This window comes from Nansenia antarctica (assembly GCF_963989245.1).
Source record: "Nansenia antarctica genome assembly, chromosome: 4".
NCBI lineage: Eukaryota > Metazoa > Chordata > Actinopteri > Argentiniformes > Microstomatidae > Nansenia > Nansenia antarctica.
The window spans coordinates 16,999,068-17,023,203 of NC_137689.1; the positions used below are offsets into that span (position 1 = coordinate 16,999,068).

Sequence of the window (24,136 nt, forward strand, 5' to 3'; positions counted from 1 at the left end):
CATAGAAAAGGGTGCCCCTGTCCGCCCCCAGCGAGAAAAGTGCTGGGGGGTGTGTGTAGCCGTCGAAACCACCCTCTTCTGGCCGTAGGAGCACCTGGTACTGGCGCCTCCCGTTCCAGATCCCAAGGGAGTCCCTGATACGGCGGGCCCCCGACGTGACTTTACAGTAGCGGCTCAGGAACCCTACCACAGCTTCATCAGTCACATGTGCATTGTACATGTGTACCGTCATGACCCTGAAGTTATCTTTCGCCAGGCTTGTCACTCTATAGTGACAGAGGCATGGTCTCGGCCCCGACGGTACACATGTCCATCGCCTTTCCGTTCATGGCCGCCGTGTAAAAAGTCACGTCGTAGGCGTTTTCCAGCGTATTGCCGTGGAGGCAAAGGATGTCCGCGACAGTCATCTTCAGTTGTCCCATCAGAACTGCCCGGGTGAAGGTGTCTCTCTGCTGGATCACCTCCGCCGGGTCTCTCCACGAAAAACGGATAGTATTAAACATTCCGGCCTTTGGGCCCGACTCAAAAGAGTTATCCATCTTCCCGCTTCTAACTGGCAGATTCAAGATACAACCGGTGAGAAAAAAAGAATAAAACAACTGAGAAAAATAAACAAGTCTAATGTCGGATATAATGCACTAGACACCTGCTGGAGCCGGCGCAGCTGTCCCAGATTGGGCCTGATTGGTCTCAACGAGCGGTGCCGAGGTGGAAACGAGTGGAGCCGAAGCGGGATCCACAACACATGTAGCTGCAGGTCTCTTCTGCTATTGTGTTTTTTTTTTGGGCCTTAGCAATAGTGAGCTATGTGCAGTGGCGATTCTAGAGATTTATACATGGGGTGGCAAGCAGATATTTTAGTGTGGCCATCATTTTGATAAGTGGCTATCTTAATGTCTTACATTTATGTATATTTATCATCCCTTACAGCCTGTTCTACATATAGAACTAGTGTGTGCATGTGTACAGGTTTCTCTCTCATCCAGTAAATTATTACAAAGACATAGGTTTGTGGGAGAAAAAAACATTTCACTTTCATTCTGAGACAATAAACAAGGAACATGAACAATGCGCGCTGAACTTGATCGTCAGAACAAACAAGAATGAGAGGTTTCATGTCCAAGCAAGACCTTGAAAAACTCATCCATGCATTTGTTTGGAGTAGACTTGAGTATTGTAGTCTACCAACAGGCCTATCTAAAGGAGCTGTTCGTAAATTGCAGCTCATCCAAAACACCGCTGCTAGGGTCCTAACAAAAACAAAGAACTTTGAACACATTACACCAATCCTGAGATCCCTGCACTGGCTACCAGTCTCTCAGAGAATTGAATTCAAAATCCTCTCCAACTCCACTCAGTCAATTGTTGTGCTAATTATTTAGGGATTTTAACATCTAGTCCTATTAAGAATCCTAAATAATGTAAAGCACTTTGAATTGCCCCTGTTGTATAAGTGCTATACAAATAAACTTGCCTTGCCACAAAATCTGCTATTAAAAAAATAAATAATAAAACAATACAAATAAATACATTTACAAAAGCTGAATGCGACGATTGCTATGCTGTGCAGCAAATCGCTTCACAAACTCATCCAAATTCAGAGCTTTTGCACGTTTAGACTCAATGCTGAGAACTGCAATACTTGTTAATCTATTCTCTGCCATGGTAGAGCGCAGGTGATTCTTTATTATTTTAAGAGTTGGAAAAACTCCTCTCACATGCTGCACTGGTGACCGGCAATACTACAGCTATTTTACATAATCTGAACATCTCCAAGAAAACCATCTTGTATGGATCCAAAAAATTAACTAATTCCATTAAACTGGAGGGACTTTGTTTTCAATTTGTTGCTTGTTGATCCAACAATCTTCTAATCTGCTGCAGTTCGTGTTTAAGGTTATCTACATTTGATCCATATGCATTTGCTAAAAGATTAACTGCCTCCTCATTCAAAAAGCTGCTGCTGGATGGATTCAGTGCCTGGATACCCTGCATGATGTGACAGTTAAAGCTAGAGAATCGTCTTTGCATTTCACCAATCATGCAATCAATGACAGGATAAAATATTTTAGTTAGAAAATACTTTTTGCTGTCTGGTATTGTGTGCTGTCCTAGTGTAGACGTGATAACACTACCTTTAAGTTTCTTTGTTATCCTTCTTGCCCTCTTATGAGTGTGAGTTGTAGAAATGTTACAACTTTCACAGGTGTTGAGTATTTTCAATCCAAAGCTCATCAAAATATGTCTCAGTACGATAGTTTTTTAGAGTCTGTTGTAGTGTTTCAATTAGCTCAACAGCTTTAGTAAGGTCAAGCTGTTGACTGGAGCATATCTGACAAAAATCGGGTGTCACCTAGTACTTTTCTTACATCGTGTTACAATGACATAACTATAATAACTATAATAACGCCAACGTTAGCTAAACAGTAAGTAAAAGCTAAATAGCTAGCTAACAGCTGAGACTGACGTCTTCGCTTCATAACTCAGCAAATAACGTTACATTGACGAACAAAAAAATCAATTAATTTACTAAACATATCCAATAGGTAATGAATTGTAAACGTAATAACATAATTAGTTAAAACCACATTTAACATTACCTGAACAACAGGCTCCACACGGCACAGCACCAGAAAGACAGCTCAGGTTTAATTGATTAATCAGCATCAGCTGTGCGGTAAACTGTTGGAACACACATTGTTACTACCCTTCTTCCTGCACCATATTTTCAACATACATTAACATCGTGTTACAATGACATAACTATAATAACGCCAACGTTAGCTAAACAGTAAGTAAACGCTAAATAGCTAGCTAACAGCTGAGACTGACGTCTTCGCTTCATAACTCAGCAAATAACGTTACATTGACGAACAAAAAATCTATTAATTTACTAAACATATCCAATAGGTAATGAATTGTAAACGTAATAACATAATTAGTTAAAACCACATTTAACATTACCTGAACAACAGGCTCCACACGGCACAGCACCAGAAAGACAGCTCAGGTTTAATTGATTAATCAGCATCAGCTGTGTGGTAAACTGTTGGAACACACCTAGCCTATTCAAATCTCCCCGTGTGAAATAGGTTGCAACCATTTGAGACGGAGGGGTGGAACAGACAGTGAGTTTATTTTTCAAACTTGGAAATTTGGGAATTTTACACTGAATTCTGATTAAAAATAAAGATAAAATAATAATAATACACCAAATTATATCAGTTGGTCTGTGTAACTGGGGTGGCAGGACTTTTTTCAAGGGTGGCAGCTGCCACCCCTTGCCACCCTGGTAGCTTCGCCACTGGCTACGTGGTAAGATGCGCAGAGTGCCTGTTCTTGTTTGGAACACGATGATGTTACGCACTTCTGTGATGCCCTCAGCTCCTGGAGTCGTCTTTGAAAGTACTTGACCGGTTTGTCTTTGTTCGTGGGACGTTTTGTTTCCAAATGACGTTCACATTTTGATGGTTTCATGCTCACTTGTGCAAGCACATCACCACATACCACACACTGGGATTTCAGTCCCTTTTTATCATCAATGTAGGTAAATCCAAATGTAACATACTCGCATAGCCTACTACTCGGTTCGCAAAGCAGACCCTGAACAACATTAAGCATACACCTTTTACAGTAGCCTATATATACACCCCTCCCAATGATCATTTACAGGCGCCCACATTCCTATCTACCCTACTGAAGCCTATTGTTTCAAACCCCTTTGATCACTGATTAAGGCCCTTTAATCTCCATTCCCAGACACCGATGTTGATTGTAGGCTGGTGGGGGCTTGACAAAGTACATTTTGCACTGAAAGCTAAGGCCTAGAACTATTTTGGGCTTTTTAAAAACTATTTTGACCAGACACTCTGCGACCCATTCAGAACGAGTCCGCGACCCACCAGTTGAGAAACAGCCGAAGGCTTTGCGGCTGCGGGTCCCTCAATAACCTTTATTAGGCCTACATCAAGTTGTTATTGAGAAGCTGTGTCTGCATATGAATGCCAGACTGATACAAAGTGCTCTGATGTTTGATGCATTATGGGCTTGGAACCTTTACTGACAAGTTGATCCTGTGAAATTAAATGCAGTTGGTTGAATCATGTTGAGTCATGTTTCTCTCACAAGTCGAATGGTATTAGAACTATGTATTTAGCACTCATTTATTGCATGAGGTTTTCATCTTTCTTTCTTTTTATCCGTTGTACTGGCTTTTCTTGTATGTGCACTTAATACATTAAATTGTAGGCTATGTAATGTATAGATCCCTCAGGTCCTCTGGTACTGGTCTCTTGGTTGTTCCAAGGGTCAGGACAAAGACCCATGGCGAGGCTGCCTTTAGCCACTGTGGCCCTAGACTTTGGAACGGCTTACCGGAGGACTTGAGGGTGGCAGAGTGTGGCTATATTTAAAAGTCAGCTTAAACAGACCTTTTAGCCTGGCCTTTACCTAGTGTCTTTGTCAACTTGCACTCCACCTCCTATTTCTTATCTCCTAATTTTTGTTTTTCGTTTTATTCCCGTTCTTATTACTATATAAGTACATTATCTCCTACCTCTTGTTTTATTGTATTGTGGTTTATTTACTATTGTTCAGCACTTGGAGTTGCATTCAATGCATGACTTGTGCTATATACAGTAAATCAAGTTTGATTGATTGATTGTTTGTCCAACTGCTTAAATCTGATCTTTGCTATGAAAGACAAAACATAAATATGGTGTCAATTCCAGTTGAGCATAATGCACAGAACCAACATGAAGGTCTCATTGTATATTTATTTAACAAAATAATTAAATTAATACTTAACCAATCGCTTAACTCGCTATTTGAAACATTTGGAAATTAATAATTTGGACATTGTCAAGAGTACATCAAATAATACAAAAAAAGGTTAAACCACAAAGAAATGGCATGAGATGAATTTTGTAAAAACCAGATGCTTGATTAGAAATACAATTTAATTAAACATGAATGGTGATTGTACAGTAATGACATTGTCAAGCAGCATCTAGTGTACACACTTTGTGAAAAGGCACCAAAATACTAGAACAAGAGCTTGTATTTGTAACATTCAGGTTCTTTTTTTCACCATTTTTACCAAAGGCACTGGTAAACATACTAACAATCTGCTCTTCAATTGACCACAAACGTTAATACAAAGTCTGATGGGCATTACTTAGGGTTTGACCCTTCACCACACTAGTAAGGCAGATCTGCAGACACTTAGAACTCACTTTGTGACTATGAGCACTTGTAACATGATAAGAGGACTTGTGAAAGTCATCCTGTTCTTGACAGTAATGGGTACAACATCTTTCTCCTGGCTCAGAACACGGGGCCTCATGAGTTGGGTTGAAATATGAAGCAAGACCCAGGTGGCACGGTAGACTGAACCTCAGGTGGGACAACAGAGGCATATCAACTGTACTGTGGTATCATGTAAGAAATCCAAAATTACCTGATCTACTAAGGCATCAGGTTCAAACATGTTTGATAATTGAGACTCTGAAATGTCTATGATTGTCAGTCACACCACTGGAGAATGGTTGACGTTTGACTTGAACAGTTAGACGATCTTTTGAAATGTTCTGGTGTTTCTATTGAAAGTTGACATACAACCTGGTCTCAGTAAAAAAGAAGAGCTGAAAAGCAGCTGTGGATCAAAAAACATCATTTAGCACTCAAGCAAACAGCCTCTCTGTCCCACCAGACAAGTCTTTTCTCAAATGTTAGGAACACAACTCTTTGCATCTACTCCTTCGTGCTTCAATCCCACTGAAAACGCATCGGAGAAGATCTCGGTTCCTTCCTGATTTCTCATATTCCCACATATTTTCCTCCACTGCTTTTCGAGGACAAAGCGAGTGGAGGACGGAGGAGAGGACGTGAGGAGTAGTGTTCCTACCAATCGAGAAAAGGCTTCAGTCTACACTCCCAGGGTCCATTGTCTATCCTAGACAGCCAACTCCCCCTTCAGCGGGGTGGAGGAGCTCCTGTGTTGATGGAAATGTTACAGTACCAACGGTAGGACACGTAAAGACGGGCTTGTGTGACAACATGTTCACATACATCACAACACTGCAATTGTGCTTTTAATTCAGTTACAAAACTCGTAACACACTCAGTCCAAACACAGGGCAACCAGCATCAGCCCTGCTGTTGTTCTTGTAAAGATGATGGACCTGGGGGAAGTTCTATTTTGCTGATGGGGACACATTGTTGACCTTTGTGGTTGAGTGTAATAGCTCCTGTGAACTTGTGAAACTAGGACAATACTGTGGTCTCTCACACAGTCAGGTCAGGTGACCAACTGATGTTGTCGGGTTTCTTTGGTCCCACAATTTTTGGTTTGGATTGGACATTTTCACAACTGCTACTTGGGTTGCGAATCTGGTGGGTATTTTCATAGTCATTGTTAGATTAGCTGGTGTTATGATATGTTATGATCTTGTTAAGTTATGATCTTGTCTGTAACAAATACTAAGGAGTACAGACCCACTTTGTTACCTTTGGTCAAAAGCAATGGATATGTGCTGTTAGGAGCTAACTGGCGTGTGAAACTGTTAGCTAGGCAATTCAATAAACAGCGCTATATTTCAACCTCATAATGTACGTTTGTCTATGTGTAGTATGACAGCGGACAACTGAATGATGTTATCATTATAGAAACTATAAGTTCAAACCGGACTATTTTAGGCTGGATATCATTTGAGGCAAGTCTGAGAGGAAGACAACGGCGCAAACACAGCTGGACTGGAATGAAAGACACTTACAGGTAGTGGAGAACCGTAACTGCAGCATAGGCACTTCGGTGAACACCTAACCTATTCTACCACTGCACCTCAAACAGAGACCCCATCCAGTGGGGTCACGAGACATACTGGACCACTGTGGAAATGTGTAACTCTCACTCCTCCGAGTTCTCCACTGTGACAAAAGGAGCCCAATTCTAAAACAGTGCATTGTGGTCCCCGGATGGCAGTGTCATGCAACTGAATGGCTTGTAAACCACACTCAGTTCAGTTTAAATGGTATACATGCCATACAGTATCTAAATACAGTATTTACAGGTTAAAATAATGTTTTGTAGTTTTACAATATCACTTTGATTACCCAAGTGCCACGTCTAACATTGGTAAATAATGTACTACTACACATAAATAGAATACCTAAGTCAGACTTTTAATGTAAAAAAAGAAAAAAAAAGAAAAAAAGAAAAGAAACACACTCATAAAAAATAAGTAGTGCAATAAATGCAACGTATGGTAGCCAATAGTTTTGGTCCAAGGGGCTAGTCATCTCCCGCAACATTATACAACAGTTATCACAATGATGATGATGTCACTAACCTCCAACTCAACAACTGTACAAGTTATTTCTCATCAAAACACATCTAGAAAAGTAGTGCATTTTAACACACCCTCAGGCACCCACCCAACCAACAGCTAGTTCAACACCAAACGTTAAAACAAAAAAAGAAAAGAGGAATCCTTCACCTATTTTGAAAGTGTGTGTGTGTGTGTATGTGTGTGTGTGTGTGTGCGTGTGTGTTGATTGTGTTCACACATTGCCCTCCTGACCCGCCCTGTGGCTCTTTGGCCAGTTGGGAGGTCAGGGTTCAGGGGTCAGAATTCAGATCAGGATCTCCACCATGTCGTTGTCCACTTCCTGTTGTGCTGATGAAGGTTGGGGGTGGGCCTGCACGGGGGCCCGCCTCTCCAGGGTGCTGGAGTGGAACACTGGTACATCTGTATAGACCGGCAGAGAAGGACAGGGCCCATCACTTAGCAGGAGCTTTCTACTGTTAGACTTCACAGCTCAAACTATTCAGGTCAGTCTCCCCCCCCCCCCCCCCCCACCCCCCTAAGAAACAGGTCACACCAATAATCATAGCCATTGTTTGTAATGAGTCTGGTTCCTTATTTGGTTTCTGTGATGCATTCTGTGACCGATGTGCCTGTAGAAAACCGGCTAAATAAAGTTGGACTGATTGATCCCTGTGTGTGTGTGGTACCTGCGATGCGGTCTGGGATGTAGACGGGGCTGGGGCTGGAGAGGCGACTGGGCAGGGTCATGCTCTGCAGGGCGGGGGTGCTGGGCTTGCTGCTGGCCTCCTGCCCCTGGCTCTGGCCCTTGTCTGTCTGGGTACAGCTGTCTCTGCTGCCCGTCTTCGAGTGGCCTGCCGTCATGGGGGTGGAGGGCAGGACCGGGGAGGGAGACGAGGAGATGGACTCCGTCCTCAGGGAGTCCATACGGTAGTCTGGACGGTACTCTTGACCCAACAGAACCCCTAACGGAACATGGAACAGTTAGAACGCTGTGCTGCCGCCATGCAAACCAATCAACAGTTCAATCACAGCTCACATGTGACAGAGGTCTATATACTCTGTGTGTATTCACACACTGCTAGGCGGAGTTGAGTGAGCCAGTTGGCAGAGCACTGTTTCAAGGTTCATATTACACTCTCCTACCCCCCCCACCACAACACCCTTTCTCAGTCTTATGATTCTGTACGACAACTGGACATGTCTAAACTAGGTGCGAGACAACTGTACATGTCTCAGCGAGGTCAATGCATGTTATATTTATCACTAATGCAACCCTATGCAGAACAGATCCCCTCACATTCAGTGGAGGTAGAACACCCACACTCCTTTGTCTCTCTGTCATCAGGTTCAGACCAACACATCTCTGAATCCACTTCCTCTTACCCTGCCTTGCCAGTGGCTGGCCCTCTCGCCCAGGGCTGCGTCTCAAACGACGCCCTATTCTACATACGGTGCACTTTGACCAGAACCACATCGAACGTCAAATGAGACCTTTCCCTGGTCCCTGAAATTCCCCCTGAATTCCCCCTGACCCACACACGCTACCTTACCCAGGGTGTGTCTCAAAGGCTGCGCTATTCCCAACATGGGAACATACTATTGACCAAAGGAAAAAGGAGCTTCCTCCAGAGCCAGACCCATTTCCTCTTACCCAGACTGCCCTTCCAGCTGCTGTCCTTGCGTTCCTCGGTGATGGGGGAGCTGCTGAGGCCCAGGCTGTGGGAGAGCAGGCCTGAGCCCCCTGTGTTGGCGATGGACATCAGGGACTTGGAGGGCCGCATGGTGGCCGGGGCGTCGGCCTTGTTGGGATCCTTCCTGGAGCGCTGGTGGAGCACCTTGATCATGGCGTCTTTCTCTATGATCTGGGCGTGCAGGTTCTTGATCCTGTGTAAATGGGAGGTGGGGGAAGAGAGGTAGAGGGTGGAGCGATAATTACACTACTGGTACAATCCTGTTTGTTCTAGCTATGCTCTCCCGGTGGAGGCAGGTTGAGTTAGGGTTAGTGTCAGGTTGGGTTAAGGTTAGTATAAGGTTGGGTTAGTGTTGGATATGGAGGTGAGGGTTAGTGTTAGATATGGAGGTGAGGAGGTGAGGGTTAGTGTTAGATATGGAGGTGAGGAGGTGAGGGTTAGTGTTGGATATGGAGGTGAGGAGGTGAGGGTTAGTGTTGGATATGGAGGTGAGGAGGTGAGGGTTAGTGTTGGATATGGAGGTGAGGAGGTGAGGGTTAGTGTTAGATATGGAGGTGAGGGTTAGTGTTAGATATGGAGGTGAGGGTTGGAGTGTACCTGCTCTCCATGTCTACACAGCGGCGGTTGGCCATGAGGATCTCCTCCTCCTCCTTCTGGATGCGAGCCTCCACTGACGTGTCATAGCTGCTGCTGGGGGAGTGGCTTATCAACGATGACGACGTATCCCTGGCATCACATAGACAGGGAGGATGGGTCATTCACCGTAGAGGGGTCAATCAGGTGATACCAAAAACAGAAAGAATCCTCGCAGAATAGCACATACACTACATTCTTTCTTATGGAAAGCTCGATCCATTGCAATGCAAATTATTGTGTGTGTGTGTGTGTGTGTACATCAATCAATGTGTGTCTGTTGGTAGTGTGTGGACTGTGTACTTTTCACAATTCCTCTGACTCCGGCCTGCGGCCTCCCTACCTCTGGGTGGCGACAGAGGCTGCGGCATCCAGGGCGAACTGCCTCATGACGCTCTCCTCCAGGTACTTCTGCTCCCACTTGGTCATGTCGGCCTCCAGGGCCAGGATCCTCTCCTCCTTCTCCCTCAGGTGCTCCATCAGAGCTGTGGCGTTGTACTCGGAAGCACCGGTGCTGCTCTGGGACAAACCCTGGCGCTGGAGGGACGGATGGAGGGAGGGAGGGAATAAGTGAGGGAGGGGAGAGAGGGAGGGTGAACTGCTGTCCCAATATTGAACACACACACAGACACACACACACACACACACAAACAAACACACACACAAACAAACAGCACACACAGACACACAGACACAGACACACACACACACACACACACACACACACACACACACACACACACACACACACAAACACACAGCCACAGACACGCACACTTAAATACACACACTTTCAGCATACACTGTCTCTGTTCTCAGAATAAACCTTGGCCTGGGAGTGCGTCTGTGTTTCACTGTGATGTTCTGAATGGCACCTATGGCAACACTGACTGGTAGTGAGGACGGCAGGTTTCTCTGTCTGTCTGAAGTCTCAGTGGACCACAGGGAATGTCTGCTCCCGCAGGCTCTAATGGAATATACAGCTGTTTGCTCCCCCCCCCCCCCCATCTCTCTGTAGTCTCTCTATCTGCCTCTTTCTCTGTCTTATCCCCCCCCCCAATCTCTGTCTATATGCCTCCCCCTCTCTCTCATCCACCCCCCCTCCCCCCCCCCCCCTCTCTCTCTCTCTCTCTCTCTCTCTCTCTCTCCCCAGGTCAGAGAGTACAGACAGGACCTCCGCTGTTCTGTCAGCTGCAACCTTTCCCCCACATTCCCAGCATCCTTCTGGCTTGCTGGACCTGGCTGCACTCTAGTAATGTAAAAACATTCCGTGGTGCTCTGCTCTGTTCTGTTCTGTTCTGCTCCGGCAGGACACACAGGAAGGGCAGGATGGAATTTATGGAATAGAACATCTCCTCTGGGACCGTTCCGCATGGAATTCTAGGTCAGGACGCCCCGCCGGCTGCAGCTGAGACACAGCTCTGTCTCCTAGTGTCTTTAACAGACTGTGTGTGTCTGCGTGTGTGTGTGTGTGTTTTATGATTTATGTACCTGAATAGAGATGATGTGAACATCTGTGGGTATGTGTTTATATTTGATGTACATGTGTAATATTTGATGTACGTGTGTTTTATGACGCATGGTGGAGTCAAAAGGATATTGTTGCGTGTGTATCATCATTGTGTGAATGTATCAGTGGTAGTGTGTATGTAGTGTGAATTGTCTGTATTTTAAGTGTGTCTGTGGGAGTAATACATCTGATTAAAGTCTGGTCTGTGCATATGTTGGTCTATCTCATCTCAATCATTGTGTGTATTATCTGTGTGTGCGCGTGTATTATCTATGTGTGCATGTGTATTATCTGTGTGTGTGTGTGTATTATCTGTGTGTGCGTGTGTATTATCTGTGTGTGCGTGTGTATTATCTGTGTGTGCGCATGTATTATCTGTGTGTGTGTGTGTGTGTGTGTGTGTTTTACCTGTTGCATGCGTAGTGACTCCAGCTCTCTCTCCAGGCGCGTGCGTAAGCGATGCTCCAGCTGTTCTCTCTTCTCACAGGCGGCCTGCAGTTGAGCCAGGGCCTGCTGCATCCGCTCCACCTTCTCCACATACACCTGCTTCTTCTTCAGCTGCACACACACACACACACACACACACACACACACACACACACACACACACATAAATACTCACAATTGGTGAGGTGCAAAGGACTCAAACATTTGGGTGCCTGTTCGGAATGGGTGCCTGTTCGTCTAAAAATAACACACACACACGTCAGTCGGGATAGCGGCAAAACTGAGACAGGAAATTGAGACAACAGGTGAGACTGTTTCACTTTCCACCCCCATCATCACAACGCAAAGCTCCCTGCCGCCCCCCACCCGCCGCCCCCCAACCCAAAGTGCCCCACCCCCACCCAGACCCCCACTAACAAGATAATACTGTCTTTGTGTCCCCAGAACCAAGTCTCAAAGTCCCTCTCCAGCCCCTTTGAACTGCGGCAGGAGCAGCTATAATTGTGGCCAGACTGAATAGATTGATTTAGCTCAGGGTGATTCTCTAAAGAAAGAGAGAGAAAGACAGAAAAGGAGAGAAAGAAAGGGAGAAATAGAGGGTGCGCTGCAGAGTTCCCACACAGACAGAGGAGAGGGCCAAGAATCTGGCCTTGTTCAATCTGGCCTTGTTCAGGCCCTTTCATGGCAGACAGAAAACTCAAACTCAAGAGCCTTTGTTCAGGAACAAGCGGGTGTTTGTGGCGGTGCTGGGCAGAAGTGGAGCAGTCCGGTGCTTTTTAGGACAGCCCTGGTCCGATTTCCGCACCGCTCTGTCCCCACCCCGGCCAGCTAACTTCCCCGGCCCTCTGGACGCAAGCCAGGCTATTTCAGTAGCAAGGGGCAGACACGCCTACTTGGCAGTTCACTTCCATTCATTTAGCTATGTCTGAAGCTTAAAAAATCTATGTGGACAGCACAAACCACTGGACCGACTGCTCTCGAACAAAAAGAGGAAAAAAGTCAAACCATCTCTGAGCCCACCACCTTTTCCTGGATGGATTTATGATCGTGGAAACCTTTCCTATGACCTCTCAAATACATGCGGGTGCAGCATGAAATCTCATTGATGGGAAAAAGTTACTCAGATTTCAAAGCCGCAGCTGGAATGAGGATATAACGCACCATGCTGACAAATACAGGGCTGCAAAATCCCTGTAAATTCTGAAATTTGTTATGTTTTTTATGTTGTTGTTAAACTGATATCCTCAGACAATGTAGATAACTGCATTGAGAGAAAAACAAAAAACAAAAACAATGTGACACTGAATTTAGGACCTTGATGACAACCAACAGTGGCTAAATTCCATAGATGTTCAGATTCCAGAAGTACCATGGTTTATGTATTATAATTGAAAAATCCCCAAATATTGTGTTTTTTCACTTAATGTCCAACTGTAACATTTCTCAGAACAATATTATTTATAAAAAAAGAAGTTGATGTCCCATGCTAATTTCAGACCCAGCACCAGCCAACCAACCACGACCATAATGCATGAAAGCTGGGAGCAGCTCCAGGTTTCCACAGGGTACTTTCTTCCCGGGCTGGGCCCACACAGAGGCCAGTGTTTGGGGTTGTCTCTCTGCCTGAGAGAGGCCTCCGCTGGGCCTGTGGTGATCCAGGGGTCACAACCTGGTATCTGGTCACTGGAGCGTTACCACAGAGGTCTTATTAGAGCTGCTACTGGCATCTGAGAGCAAGGACTTAAAAGAGGCCAAATACAAGGGGAGGAAACTTAGGTTTGGGAGATTTGTTGTTTTCTTTGTGTTGTGAACCAAAGGGGGAGTTTTGTTGCGAAAAGTAACAGTGTTTTCAATCAGTGTAAACACACACACCTCTTCTCCACTGCAGAGTTCAGTATTACTAGACAAACAGCTCTGACAAACTAACACTGTTGGTCACAGCTGAACATATACGAACTACACCACAATAATAATAATAATAATAATAATAATAACTTGGATTTCTATAGCGCCTTTCATAAAACCCAAGGACGCTTAATGTGATCAATACAGGGGCTTCAAACAGATTAGATCACCAGGGGAAATGCTGACTCTTCTGGCTATCTGGATATCAAACTCAAAGCTTAAAGGTGATACATCGAAACGAAGACAGAAAGCAAACTGACTGTGTGCAAAAATTAAAGCAAAAGTGTGCTTTCAGGAAGAGAGTTTTTCATTTCAATAAGTTTCATTTACATCTACCACCACCTTGAAGTCATGACTATACTTATGACTCCACCAGGGGGCATAAATATACAGTTCGGATAGATCAACTGCAAGTCAGCAAGTTTTCAAGACACACATGTTTGTCTGTTACTGTAATAGCCTTTAGGAATACTATTCCTAAACAAAATCTCTTCAAGTGAAAGTTGACACTGCTTTTCTGCCTCTTCATCCGTCACCTCAAAACCATTGACCTTTTCAGCAGGGGAGGATTATGGGGCTTGCTTAATGAAACGTGTTGTTTTCAGCATTATCGCTTAAGAAATTAAGAACTAATCCCACTCACCTCCTCCTCCAGTTTGACTACTTTGGCCTGGGCATTGTTGAGAGCTTGGTCTCTGATCTCAATGTGTCTCCTCTGGTCCTCGGTGGTGGAGCGCAGGGCACTCTGCTCTATCTCCAGCTTCTCCTTCTCACGAATCGTCTCTTTGTCTGTTGAAACATCAGGAACAGAACACTGAGGACCGTCTTCTACAACCATTACTCTAACTGTTTCACTCACAATCAATGGTTTGTAATAATGTTACCTAATATTATTATTATTAGACTCCATCTCAAAGGCTTGAATTGTCACTTGTTAGCTGATTATTAGAGTAACTATTGCAAAAGCAACAGCTCATTGGGAGGAACATAAATTGATCTAATTGATTAAGTTCTGTTACACACACACAAACACACACACACACACACACACACACACACACACACACACACACACAGAGAAGAGAGAAGCATACATGCTTCTGAATAACACAATGTACTACTATCTGGACACACAATCAAGCCTTGGCCGGGGTAGCATCTCGGGTTATTATTTTTTGCTTTTTACTATTGCTGAGGATCCAGAGTGGTATGTTCAGGGTGTGTGTTGAATGTTAGAGGCCTGCGGTATGTCCTGTTCATATGTGACTCACTCTGGGCCAGGAGCTGAGAGATGGTCTTGCGATTGTCCTCGGTTCCCTCGCACTCCTTGGCAGCGAGCTGCTTGTTGGCCGTTTCCATGCGCTCTGCAACACAGAACGTAATTGGCAAAGTCAAGTCAAAGACATAAAAGTCATGCTTGCACGCATATCATACACAGGCAGGCGGACACACACACACACGCACGTGCACACACACGCACGTGCACATACACACACACACACACACACACACGCACACACAATATTTACAGGAATTAGCACATAATGTGGCAGCAAAACATGGTAAAACAGAAAAGCTCCTTAAAGACAAGCGAAAACTCTTTGCAGAGAAGCACATTCCATTGAGTCAGTCAGGCTAACACTTTTTAATATGCAGGACATGTATGGAATTTAGGGGAATTTGGGCACCATTAAACAGTTACAACAGCCTTTCCAAAAATATGAGATTTTGTAAACGTTGCTGTTTGGACAGAGGGCCAAGGAATGAAGTGAATATGGAGGCAGAGGGAGTTCAGAATCCCCTGAAGAGAATTTAATAGGGCTGCTGTTGACGTGGAACAGTTCTCCCTCTTAAGATCCCCGTCTTCATTCCACGCACATAAAACGCCCCGGGGCCCCGGTTGCTCAGCAAAAAGAGCAAACAAAAATAAAACAATGACTTTACATGAGCACATTTCCCAGAGAGGGAGAGGGTCATAATTCTCCAACGGAGTCAGGAGAAAATTGGCCCGAAACAAAACAGCCTTTATTTCTGGGCCAAGCGTTAGAATAATATTTCTGTGAGAGTTTAAGTCAACCATGCTGTGCTTTGCAACATAGAAAGACATCTCTCCAGAAAGTTCCATTCAGTTCTTCCATTCCATCCCTGCTTCTCGAAACATAACAAACTGGGGTATACATTTACCCTAACTCCAGAAAGTAGAGCAAGATATCAATTTCACATGTGTAAGGCTGCCAAAACTATGGAAGAAAAAAGAAAGAAAGAAAGGAAGGGGGAAGGAGGGATGGCAAAAAAAAGGGTTGTATGTGATGTGTTGTAAAAGCATGGAATTTCCCTCTAGACCCTGGTCTGGACCTGGGTCTGGGCTCAGAGCCATGAATGGACCTTTTTTCTTCCCTCTGCAGGGCTAAAGACCTCCGTGAGGTAGAGATGTGAAACTCCCCACGCTCACTGGACTGCAGCTCAGAGACGCTGACACAAACACAGAGTGAAGTCTGGGGATGAAGGGTCTGAAGCAATGACACTGGGACTTTGGACTCTGACAGGACACCAACATATCATACAGACTGATCATCATTGATTACTCATGATCAATGGCAGTGAAACAGAAAATCACAGCATAACACACATGACCTCTCTAAACATAAACATCTACTTCTCCTATGAGTCACACTCAGAACACAGAGCCACGTGTACAACACAGCTACAACCATAAAGTTGTACCATACAATTGTAGTAGTAGTTCTAATAGTTGTTCTATTTCTATGGCTACAACCGCATCCCCATTCTAGAGCTGTAATAGTTCTAGATAAAAATCATGAGAGGGCTAGATGGGATATGTAGAGTAGGAGTTCAATCTAATCAAACCAAATACTGCAACCGAACCGATGAGCAAATATCCTGGCAACGCTGTAAGGTAGTACTAAGAAAGCAAAGTACTTCCAAGCAAATTCTATCTGTCCCAACAAGCCAACTGACAACTCCCCTCACTTCCAATACAAGGCTAATTGAATGCAAAAAGGATACACCACCCTGATCTGTGCACCCAAACGTGTTGTTTTATTCTCATGAAATGTCACTGAGCATGACAGATAAAAGCTTAAACCAGTGTCCATTCAATAATTGTCCAGGTGTCCTATCTGTATCAGAGGTATCACCTTTAGCAGGGTTCGACAGTGCGACTGTTTTGGTCGCATTTGCGAGTGAATATATTTCTGTGCGACTTGGAAATACATTCAATCGCACCAGTGCGACAAAAAAAATAAAGTTTTTTTTTTTTTTTTTTTTTACTAGCACCAGGGGAGCCACCCCTCCTAAATTTCGTTGTTTGGTACCTGTACTATAGCAATGACAATAAAGACCATTCATTCATTCATACTGTGAGAGCCTCTGTGTCCCTGAGTAAGAGATCATGGGGATCATGTCCCTCATGATCACAAGTGACCATAGGAGATAAATCACTGAACTTGTCAACATATTAACTTCGGGACCTGCAGCCAAAGACAATCACAGAAGCCAGGTAGGCTTACCTGTGTATGCTGCATATTAATGGCTGCTATACGGTTTGCATATTCACTGCTGTTTGGCTGATTGATTACTGAGTTGGTTTTGGAGTGCTGGCATTAACCTGGTTCGGCAGACTCGGAGCTGTGTTGTCTAGATGCTGTCAAATAAGGAATCTCCGCGTTGTCTCTTTGATTGATTGATTGATTGAGTTTATTCATGGTTCGACAGTAAGCAGTAATCCAAGGGATGACATGTGAAAGTGTGAACACCTATTTCCAACATGGTCCTTTGATATTAACATACAAAGTCTATCTCCGTTTAGAATGATAAGGTTCTATCTCCGTTTAGAATGATAAGGTTCTATCTCCGTTTAGAATGAGAAGGTTCTATCTCCGTTTAGAATGATAAGGTTCTATCTCCGTTTAGAATGATAAGGTTCTATCTCCGTTTAGAATGATAAGGTTCTATCTCCGTTTAGAATGATAAGGTTCTATCTCCGTTTAGAATGATAAGGTTCTATCTCCGTTTAGAATGATAAGGTTCTATCTCCGTTTAGAATGATAAGGTTCTATCTCCGTTTAGAATGATAAGGTTCTATCTCCGTTTAGAATGATAAGGTTCTATCTCCGTTTAGAATGATAAGGTTCTATCTCCGTTTAGAATGATAAGGTTCTATCTCCGTTTAGAATGATAAGGTTCTATCTCCGCTTAGGGCAGTTCAGAGATATTGAGCGTCAAAGTTTTTACATTCCATTATGTTCTGTGAGATGGAACCTTTGTATTTTATGAATTACTAACTCAAAAATGTAAACATTTAAAAATAACACCACACAGGCATTAATAAACACCTACAGTGTCAAGAGCCGGTTATGATAATTCTGATATGTTATGATTATGATAATTTGTTGTCGTCATACGAAAATTGCGCAATTTTCATTGTGCTACTGAAATTCTTGGTGTGCTACTAAATTTTTTGACATGGTAGCACAGTGCTACCTGGCGAAAAGGTAAGCGTCAAACCCTGCCTTTAGCCCAGCACCTTAGATACATACAGGCGGAATGGAAAACCACAGCCAGATCCCAGCTGCTACTATCCCATACCTCCCTCCCTACACACGTACTACATACTAACTAGAGGTAAGTACTGTAGGGTAGACGTGCTCACCTCTGAGGTCTCTGTTGAAGTCGTGCAGCCTGCGCACCTCCAGCTCCAGCTTGTTCCTCATGGTCTTCTCCAGAGCTTCTCTCTTGGTGGACGACTTGGCCAGGTTCTCATAGGCCTCCGACACCAGCGTGATCTCCGTCTCCAGCTGACAGCAGGGAGAGAAGAAGAGTGATGTCTTCAAAGGTCAAACTACTGCCTGAGGACTAGATGGGGAAACCTTTAGAAAGATATATATTTAAAAAATCCAGCAAGCCTATTAGCCTCGAGCTAAGGTAGAGCTATTACCATGCTGCTTATATATCAGTAGTCCTTATGGATCTACATAAAATACCCTAAACAGTGGAGGCTGGTGGAGGTAGAAATCGGAGGACGGGCTCTTGTAATCCATGGAAAGGAATAGAATGAGGAACGGCAATAAACGCATGTGGGTTGGGCGGTTATACCGATTTTTTTCTTCCATAAATTGCTATATATAATAAACGTGTGTTTGTCCACTACTGTCTGTGTGGTTGAAAATGCTATGACAGTGATATACATTGTTTAAAAAAAATCTGTTGTCAAATAAATAACCTGTCAAAAAAGACAGTATTGTGACAGCTTCTCCTCAGAACAGAGAATTGCAAAAAGATATGGTGAGTGCAAGCGAGTTGGTCCCAAACAACAACAAAAAAGCAGCTGCTGCAATTTGGAAGCATTTCGGGTTCTGACCGAATGACGAGGGCGAGCCAGCAAATCTTGCCCAGGCTGTGTGTACGATTTGCATTAAGAAGATGACAGCCAAAGAGCAGCGAGCAGACTCAGAGATGACTGCCTACTGTCGTGTGAGCCTGTGATTGACGGAGACGAAGATCCCCTTCTCTGGTGGAAATCAAATGGAGCCAGCTGCTTTCCACTGATGGGTGGCCCGAAAGTACTGTCGTGTGTGCTCACCATCAGAGAGGGTGTTCAGCACAGCAGGCAAAGTTGTAAGTCTGTTATGTGCTCTGCTGAAGCCTGAAAAAGTAAACCTGCTTGTTTTTCTGGCGACAAACCTAGAATAGACTTAAGAATAGCCCAACGTTGCTGCCAATTTTGTGATTTATTGTTATTTTGTTATTAGTTGATAAGCCTACTGGATGCTATAGGCTGTGCTTATAATTTAATTTATTTGTACTGGATTGTAGCCCATTCTGTTTGTTTGACAGACACCAGAGAATTACAGGCTGTATTTGCACTCAAGCTTTATATTTGTAGCTTTATAGATGTTGTTAATGTTTGCTATTCTGTTTCTGATGTTGTTCAGAGAATAAAACAGTGAAAATAATAATACAGTCCTGACACCGTAACATTTGGGGACGGTTTAACAGTGTAAAACAATTGATACCCTACCACCAGCCTCCCCTGCCAAAACAGTAACTCAGTTCACCCATGTTATCTAGATGTTCCCCAGCTTTTACCTTCTTCAACTTGGTGACCTTCTCAGAGAACACCTCCATCTCCTTCTTCATCGTCCTGTTCTCCTCTGACAGCATGTCCACCATCTGCTGGGCTCGGGCCATCATGGCGAAGGGTGGCTCCGTCTGCAGGTGGGAGTGCGGATGAGGGTAGTGCCCAGGCGGATGGCCCTGATACTGTTGTTGTTGTTGTTGCTGTTGTTGTTGTTGTTGTTGTTGTTGATGTTGTTGTTGTTGTTGCTGCTGTTGATGTTGTTGTTGTTGCTGCTGTTGATGTTGTTGCTGTTGCTGCTGTTGTTGTTGTTGCTGCTGTTGTTGGTGTAGTTGATGTTGTTGTTGTTGTTGTTGTTGGTACTGGTGATGTTGCTGCTGGTGGTGCATCCGGGAGGTGGACCCGTAGGGGTCATGAGGGAAGCCGTGGCCTCTCTGAGGTTGAGGGTGCATGGGTCCAGGGCCGTAGGGGTCTCCCTGGTGTGAGCCAGGGCCTTGAGGGCTGCGGGGGCCCATGGGGCCATAGGGGTCTCCCTGGAGGTGGGGGTGGGAGGAGTGGGAGGCGCTGAACAGACTGCTGAGGGTGGAGGACTGGGCGCGGGACAGAGAGCCCACGGACGTCACAGAGGAGGTGGGGCTGTGGTGATGGAGGGGTCTCTGAGAGTGCACTGAGCCCTCCTTGTTGGATCTGTGGACATGGAACAACCATGAGAGAGATGAACACTGAGGACCTTATTATCGTATTAACCTACAGTATACTGTACATCTGTGGGGTTGTGGGTCAACCATAAACCATCAAACATTCTCCAACAGTCTATTGACATTGTCATTGCCATAGAGAAATTAAACTATACCATCTCATAGCTTGTTCTCGTAAGACAAGAGGCAGTCCCAGTCACTGTGAACTGTGCTTATTCACCATACTGCCTGTACACCTGGGAACGTTTTTTTTTTTTCCAACTGATCAACAAAGGCCAATCCTGAACTGGTTTAGGAATAAGCAAACATTCCTGCGTCTGAATGGAACGTTGTCAGAGAGAGAGGGATCATGTCGCGACACGTTTCGGATGATGATTAAAATTCTCCGGCATTCATCTTGTGTTTGCCAGTGATTTGCTCTGAGGTAAACGCTCTGGGGAGAAACAGGCTGAACAGGATCTGTCCTCCCCGTCCTCCTGACTACTGGCTCTGAGTCTGTGGGAAAAAGCCAGCCGGAGAGAGAAGGAGAAATGCCTCCCTCAGCCTTTCTGCTCACCAACAACCTGTTCCCGACAGGCTGACAGACAGACAGGCAGGCAGACACACAGACAGACAGACAGGCAGGCAGGCAGACACGCTGAGAGAAGGATAGGTACTAACTCGCCCTCCAGCACAGAGTATGACCCTCATCGAGAAGTTCAAGAGTAAGAGAGGCTGAATCATCAAAGTTAAATGTTAATGGAAAGTATTCAATTGGGTTGCCTTGCCTTGAAGGACATTGGTGTATGCATGATTCATTCCTGTTCTGATAAATTATACCTGCTGGCAGGAATGGTGAATCCCTAACAAAAAAGAACTTGCATAGTCTGACATTTGCATAAATCTTGCTTTGACGTCAATGGGAAATGTTCGTGATGATTCGACTCAAGCGCACGGATTGAGTTAGGATTTCACGCTAACTGAATGAATGCTAAAACAGAGTGATATAACTCAAACAGACGGTCTGTTGGCTGTCTTATACCATGCTGGAAAACATGACTAAAGACAGATCCTATAGTCAGTACTGTAACTGCTTTTGGTATCAACACTAGCTGAAACAGACAGGATGTGATACAGACTGAGAGTGAGTCTATGTGTGTGTGTGTGTGTGTGTGTGTGTGTTACTCACCTGAACGAGCCGTACTCGGGCGGAGGCTGGTATCTGACATGAGGCACGTCGTTCCTGGCCTGCTCCCTGGCGCGGTGCTCCTGGTAGTAATGTCCTCCAGGGTCCTGGTGCTGCTTGGGGGGGGAGGCCATGCCCTTGAAGGGGTAGTCCGGTGGCGGGCCTCTGTGCTGGCCTGAGGGCTTGTAGTAGTCCCCTGGGGGTCCGGGAGGGGGCAGCTGGGGGGACAGGGGGGCGCTGGTGACAGGGGCGTGGGCTTTCACCCCGCTGGTGGCCAGGGACAGCTGCATGAGGCGCTCGCTGAGGGAGCGCACGTGTCCCTGCTTTAGGTCCTTCAGGCCGTCGTCCTGGTGCACCTTGCCTCCGGCGCTGACCCCCCGCTGCACCGTGGGACGGCCCTCCGTACGCACCTTGGGGTTGGTCATCCCCGTCACGTAGAAGGCGGCGCCCACAGAGGGCGGGAGCTGCTGTTGTTGTTGCTGCTGCTGCTGGTGACCCCGGAAGTACTGCGACTGGACCTTAGCCTCCTCATAGGTCGGAAGGTCCTCGGGGTTAGGGCCCTGGCCACTCCCACCCCCTCCCATACTGCCCATCCCTCCCCCTAAGCTCCCCCCACCACCTCCACGGGAGGAGCCCAGCTTCTCCATGCCGTTGTCCGCCTGCAGCTCCTGGCCCTGAGGCTCCTGTCGTGCGATGTGGGGGACCATGGAGTGGTCGTCAGAGGGCCCCCCCTGGCCTGGGTACCCTCCACTCACCCCTCCCTGCTGCTGCTGCTGCTGTTGTTGTTGTTGCTGTTGTTGTTGTTGTTGTTGTTGCTGCATGGCCAGGTAGTTCCTATTCTCGCCATAGCGCATCTGCTCCTGCAGGAGGCGCTGGAGGACGGTGTTGCTGTTGCTGCTGCCGCTGCTGGACGACTCCTCTGCGGCCGCTGCCCTCATCTCAGCCTCCCGCAGACCACGCACCTCATGGAAGGACGAGCTGCGCCCGCGGTCAATACTCGATACTACGGGAAGGACGAGGAGAGAGGTGGAGAGGTGAAGGGTGGAGACAGGAGGGAGGGGAGAGGATGGAGAGGGAGAGAACGGATGGGGGGAGGGGGGGTTAGGAAAGATGGGCAAGGGAGGGTGAAGAAGTGAGGGGTGGAGGACAGGACAAGTGAGAACACACGGAGACAGTCAGCCAACCAGCCCCAAACTCAAACACGACACAAATACAGACGACTAGGACATGTGATGTTGACGTGAGACACAGAACGGAGATGGAGACAATGGAAATCAATGGACTGAACCAACACTATCCTCTGAAAGACCTGGAGCAGTCGACCGCCCCCCAACCCCATCATAAACCCTCAAGAAGAGGTTCAGCCCAAACCAGAAAAACCCCAAAATTGAACCAAACTCTTAACACTCTGACAGCTGGGATGTATTGCGTGGGCTATAAAATAATGAGTTTTTAGAGCCAAATCTATTCTTCTTACTAGTGTCTGTTTCCAAGGCTTGACCCAATGTTCCCTTGGGCAACATATGCCTAAACATGACACCGCATTAGCTGAAATGCTGACTTCTAGTCAGGCCAAATTGATGGTCACCCAAACCAAGTGATTATACGGTGCTAAATCCCAGCATCAGAGTGCTATGGACCACCCAGTAGGCCCATACTGTACTGTAACCCCACTCTCCTTATGCAGGACTGCAGAGCACATCTCAGCTTTACTGGGGAACATGCAGTGAATTATTTTCTAATAAATCGTGCCCATAATGCGATAGCAATGTATCATTATACAGAAGGGAAAAAAAAAACTGTTTCATTTGAATTTGTAGAAAGCAAAACCATTGATTGGAGATTGTTATGTGGATCCCAAGTGAGGTTTTATGATTTGAAAAGTTGGTACACAAACATACAGTCATAATCATTATACAGTAGGGGAAAGCAATGTGTTTAGTAAAACATACAAAGTCATAAAGTAGAAACCACCCAGAATGTGTTAGCTCTGAATTAGCTTAGCTAACACACAGGTCCAAATCAAAGAATCTCATTTCCGTCGAGTAAAACCTCCCTTTAACTACAGCCAATAAAACAGCCACAAGCGAGCAATAAGCTTAAATGGCTCAGTTAGATTAAAGGGGCTTCTTTTGAAATTTGACTTCAATGTTTTTTGAGGTACTTTTCTCCCCAAGCGTTCTATGGAGTGGTTTCAACTGACGACCTTGAATGCCGTTATAAAGAGATCTAAAATGGTTAAAGAAGCACCATCTACAGAGTGAATTAAGGTGAAATTATTACATCTATTGCTTTCTGATATCCTTTTCATTCTCATGGAGGATGAAGCTTTTTTCCGAAACATCTGTGGTAAATAAATATATAATAAAAGTCAGCATTGGGGCCATCCGCGGCCCAGGGCTTTCCTCCAAGTTGAAGAAGGAACAAGAGAAGAAAAATGAAAAAATGTCACAATGGTAATACTCTCCGCACATACTTCAACTGCTATTTCCTGCAGCTCTTCCCCAAACTCTTCTCTCACTGAATCCCCTGGCTCTTCGCAACCAACGACTACGGATGGGGACAATGAACAAATGGAGGATGGAAGAAAAACAAACAAACAAAACAAACACAACAAAAACTGAAAATAAACCCAATAGAAGATGGAGGACAGATGCAGTGG

General features: G+C 45.3%; 1 protein-coding gene across 1 annotated transcript; it reads right to left on the reverse strand.

The window, feature by feature from the left end:
* Positions 1–7,272: 7,272 nt before the first annotated feature.
* Positions 7,273–23,852, reverse strand: amot (angiomotin). Its single transcript, XM_080529783.1, has 12 exons — positions 23,758–23,852; positions 21,478–22,477; positions 19,623–20,298; positions 18,187–18,331; positions 14,786–14,878; positions 14,158–14,303; positions 11,571–11,720; positions 9,996–10,189; positions 9,617–9,745; positions 8,980–9,212; positions 8,015–8,290; positions 7,273–7,748 (listed from the first exon to the last, which is right to left on the reverse strand). The coding sequence occupies exons 1-12, from the start codon at positions 23,816–23,818 to the stop codon at positions 7,633–7,635; spliced, it is 3,219 nt and encodes a 1,072-aa protein (XP_080385909.1). The 5' UTR covers positions 23,819–23,852; the 3' UTR covers positions 7,273–7,632.
* Positions 23,853–24,136: the final 284 nt, after the last annotated feature.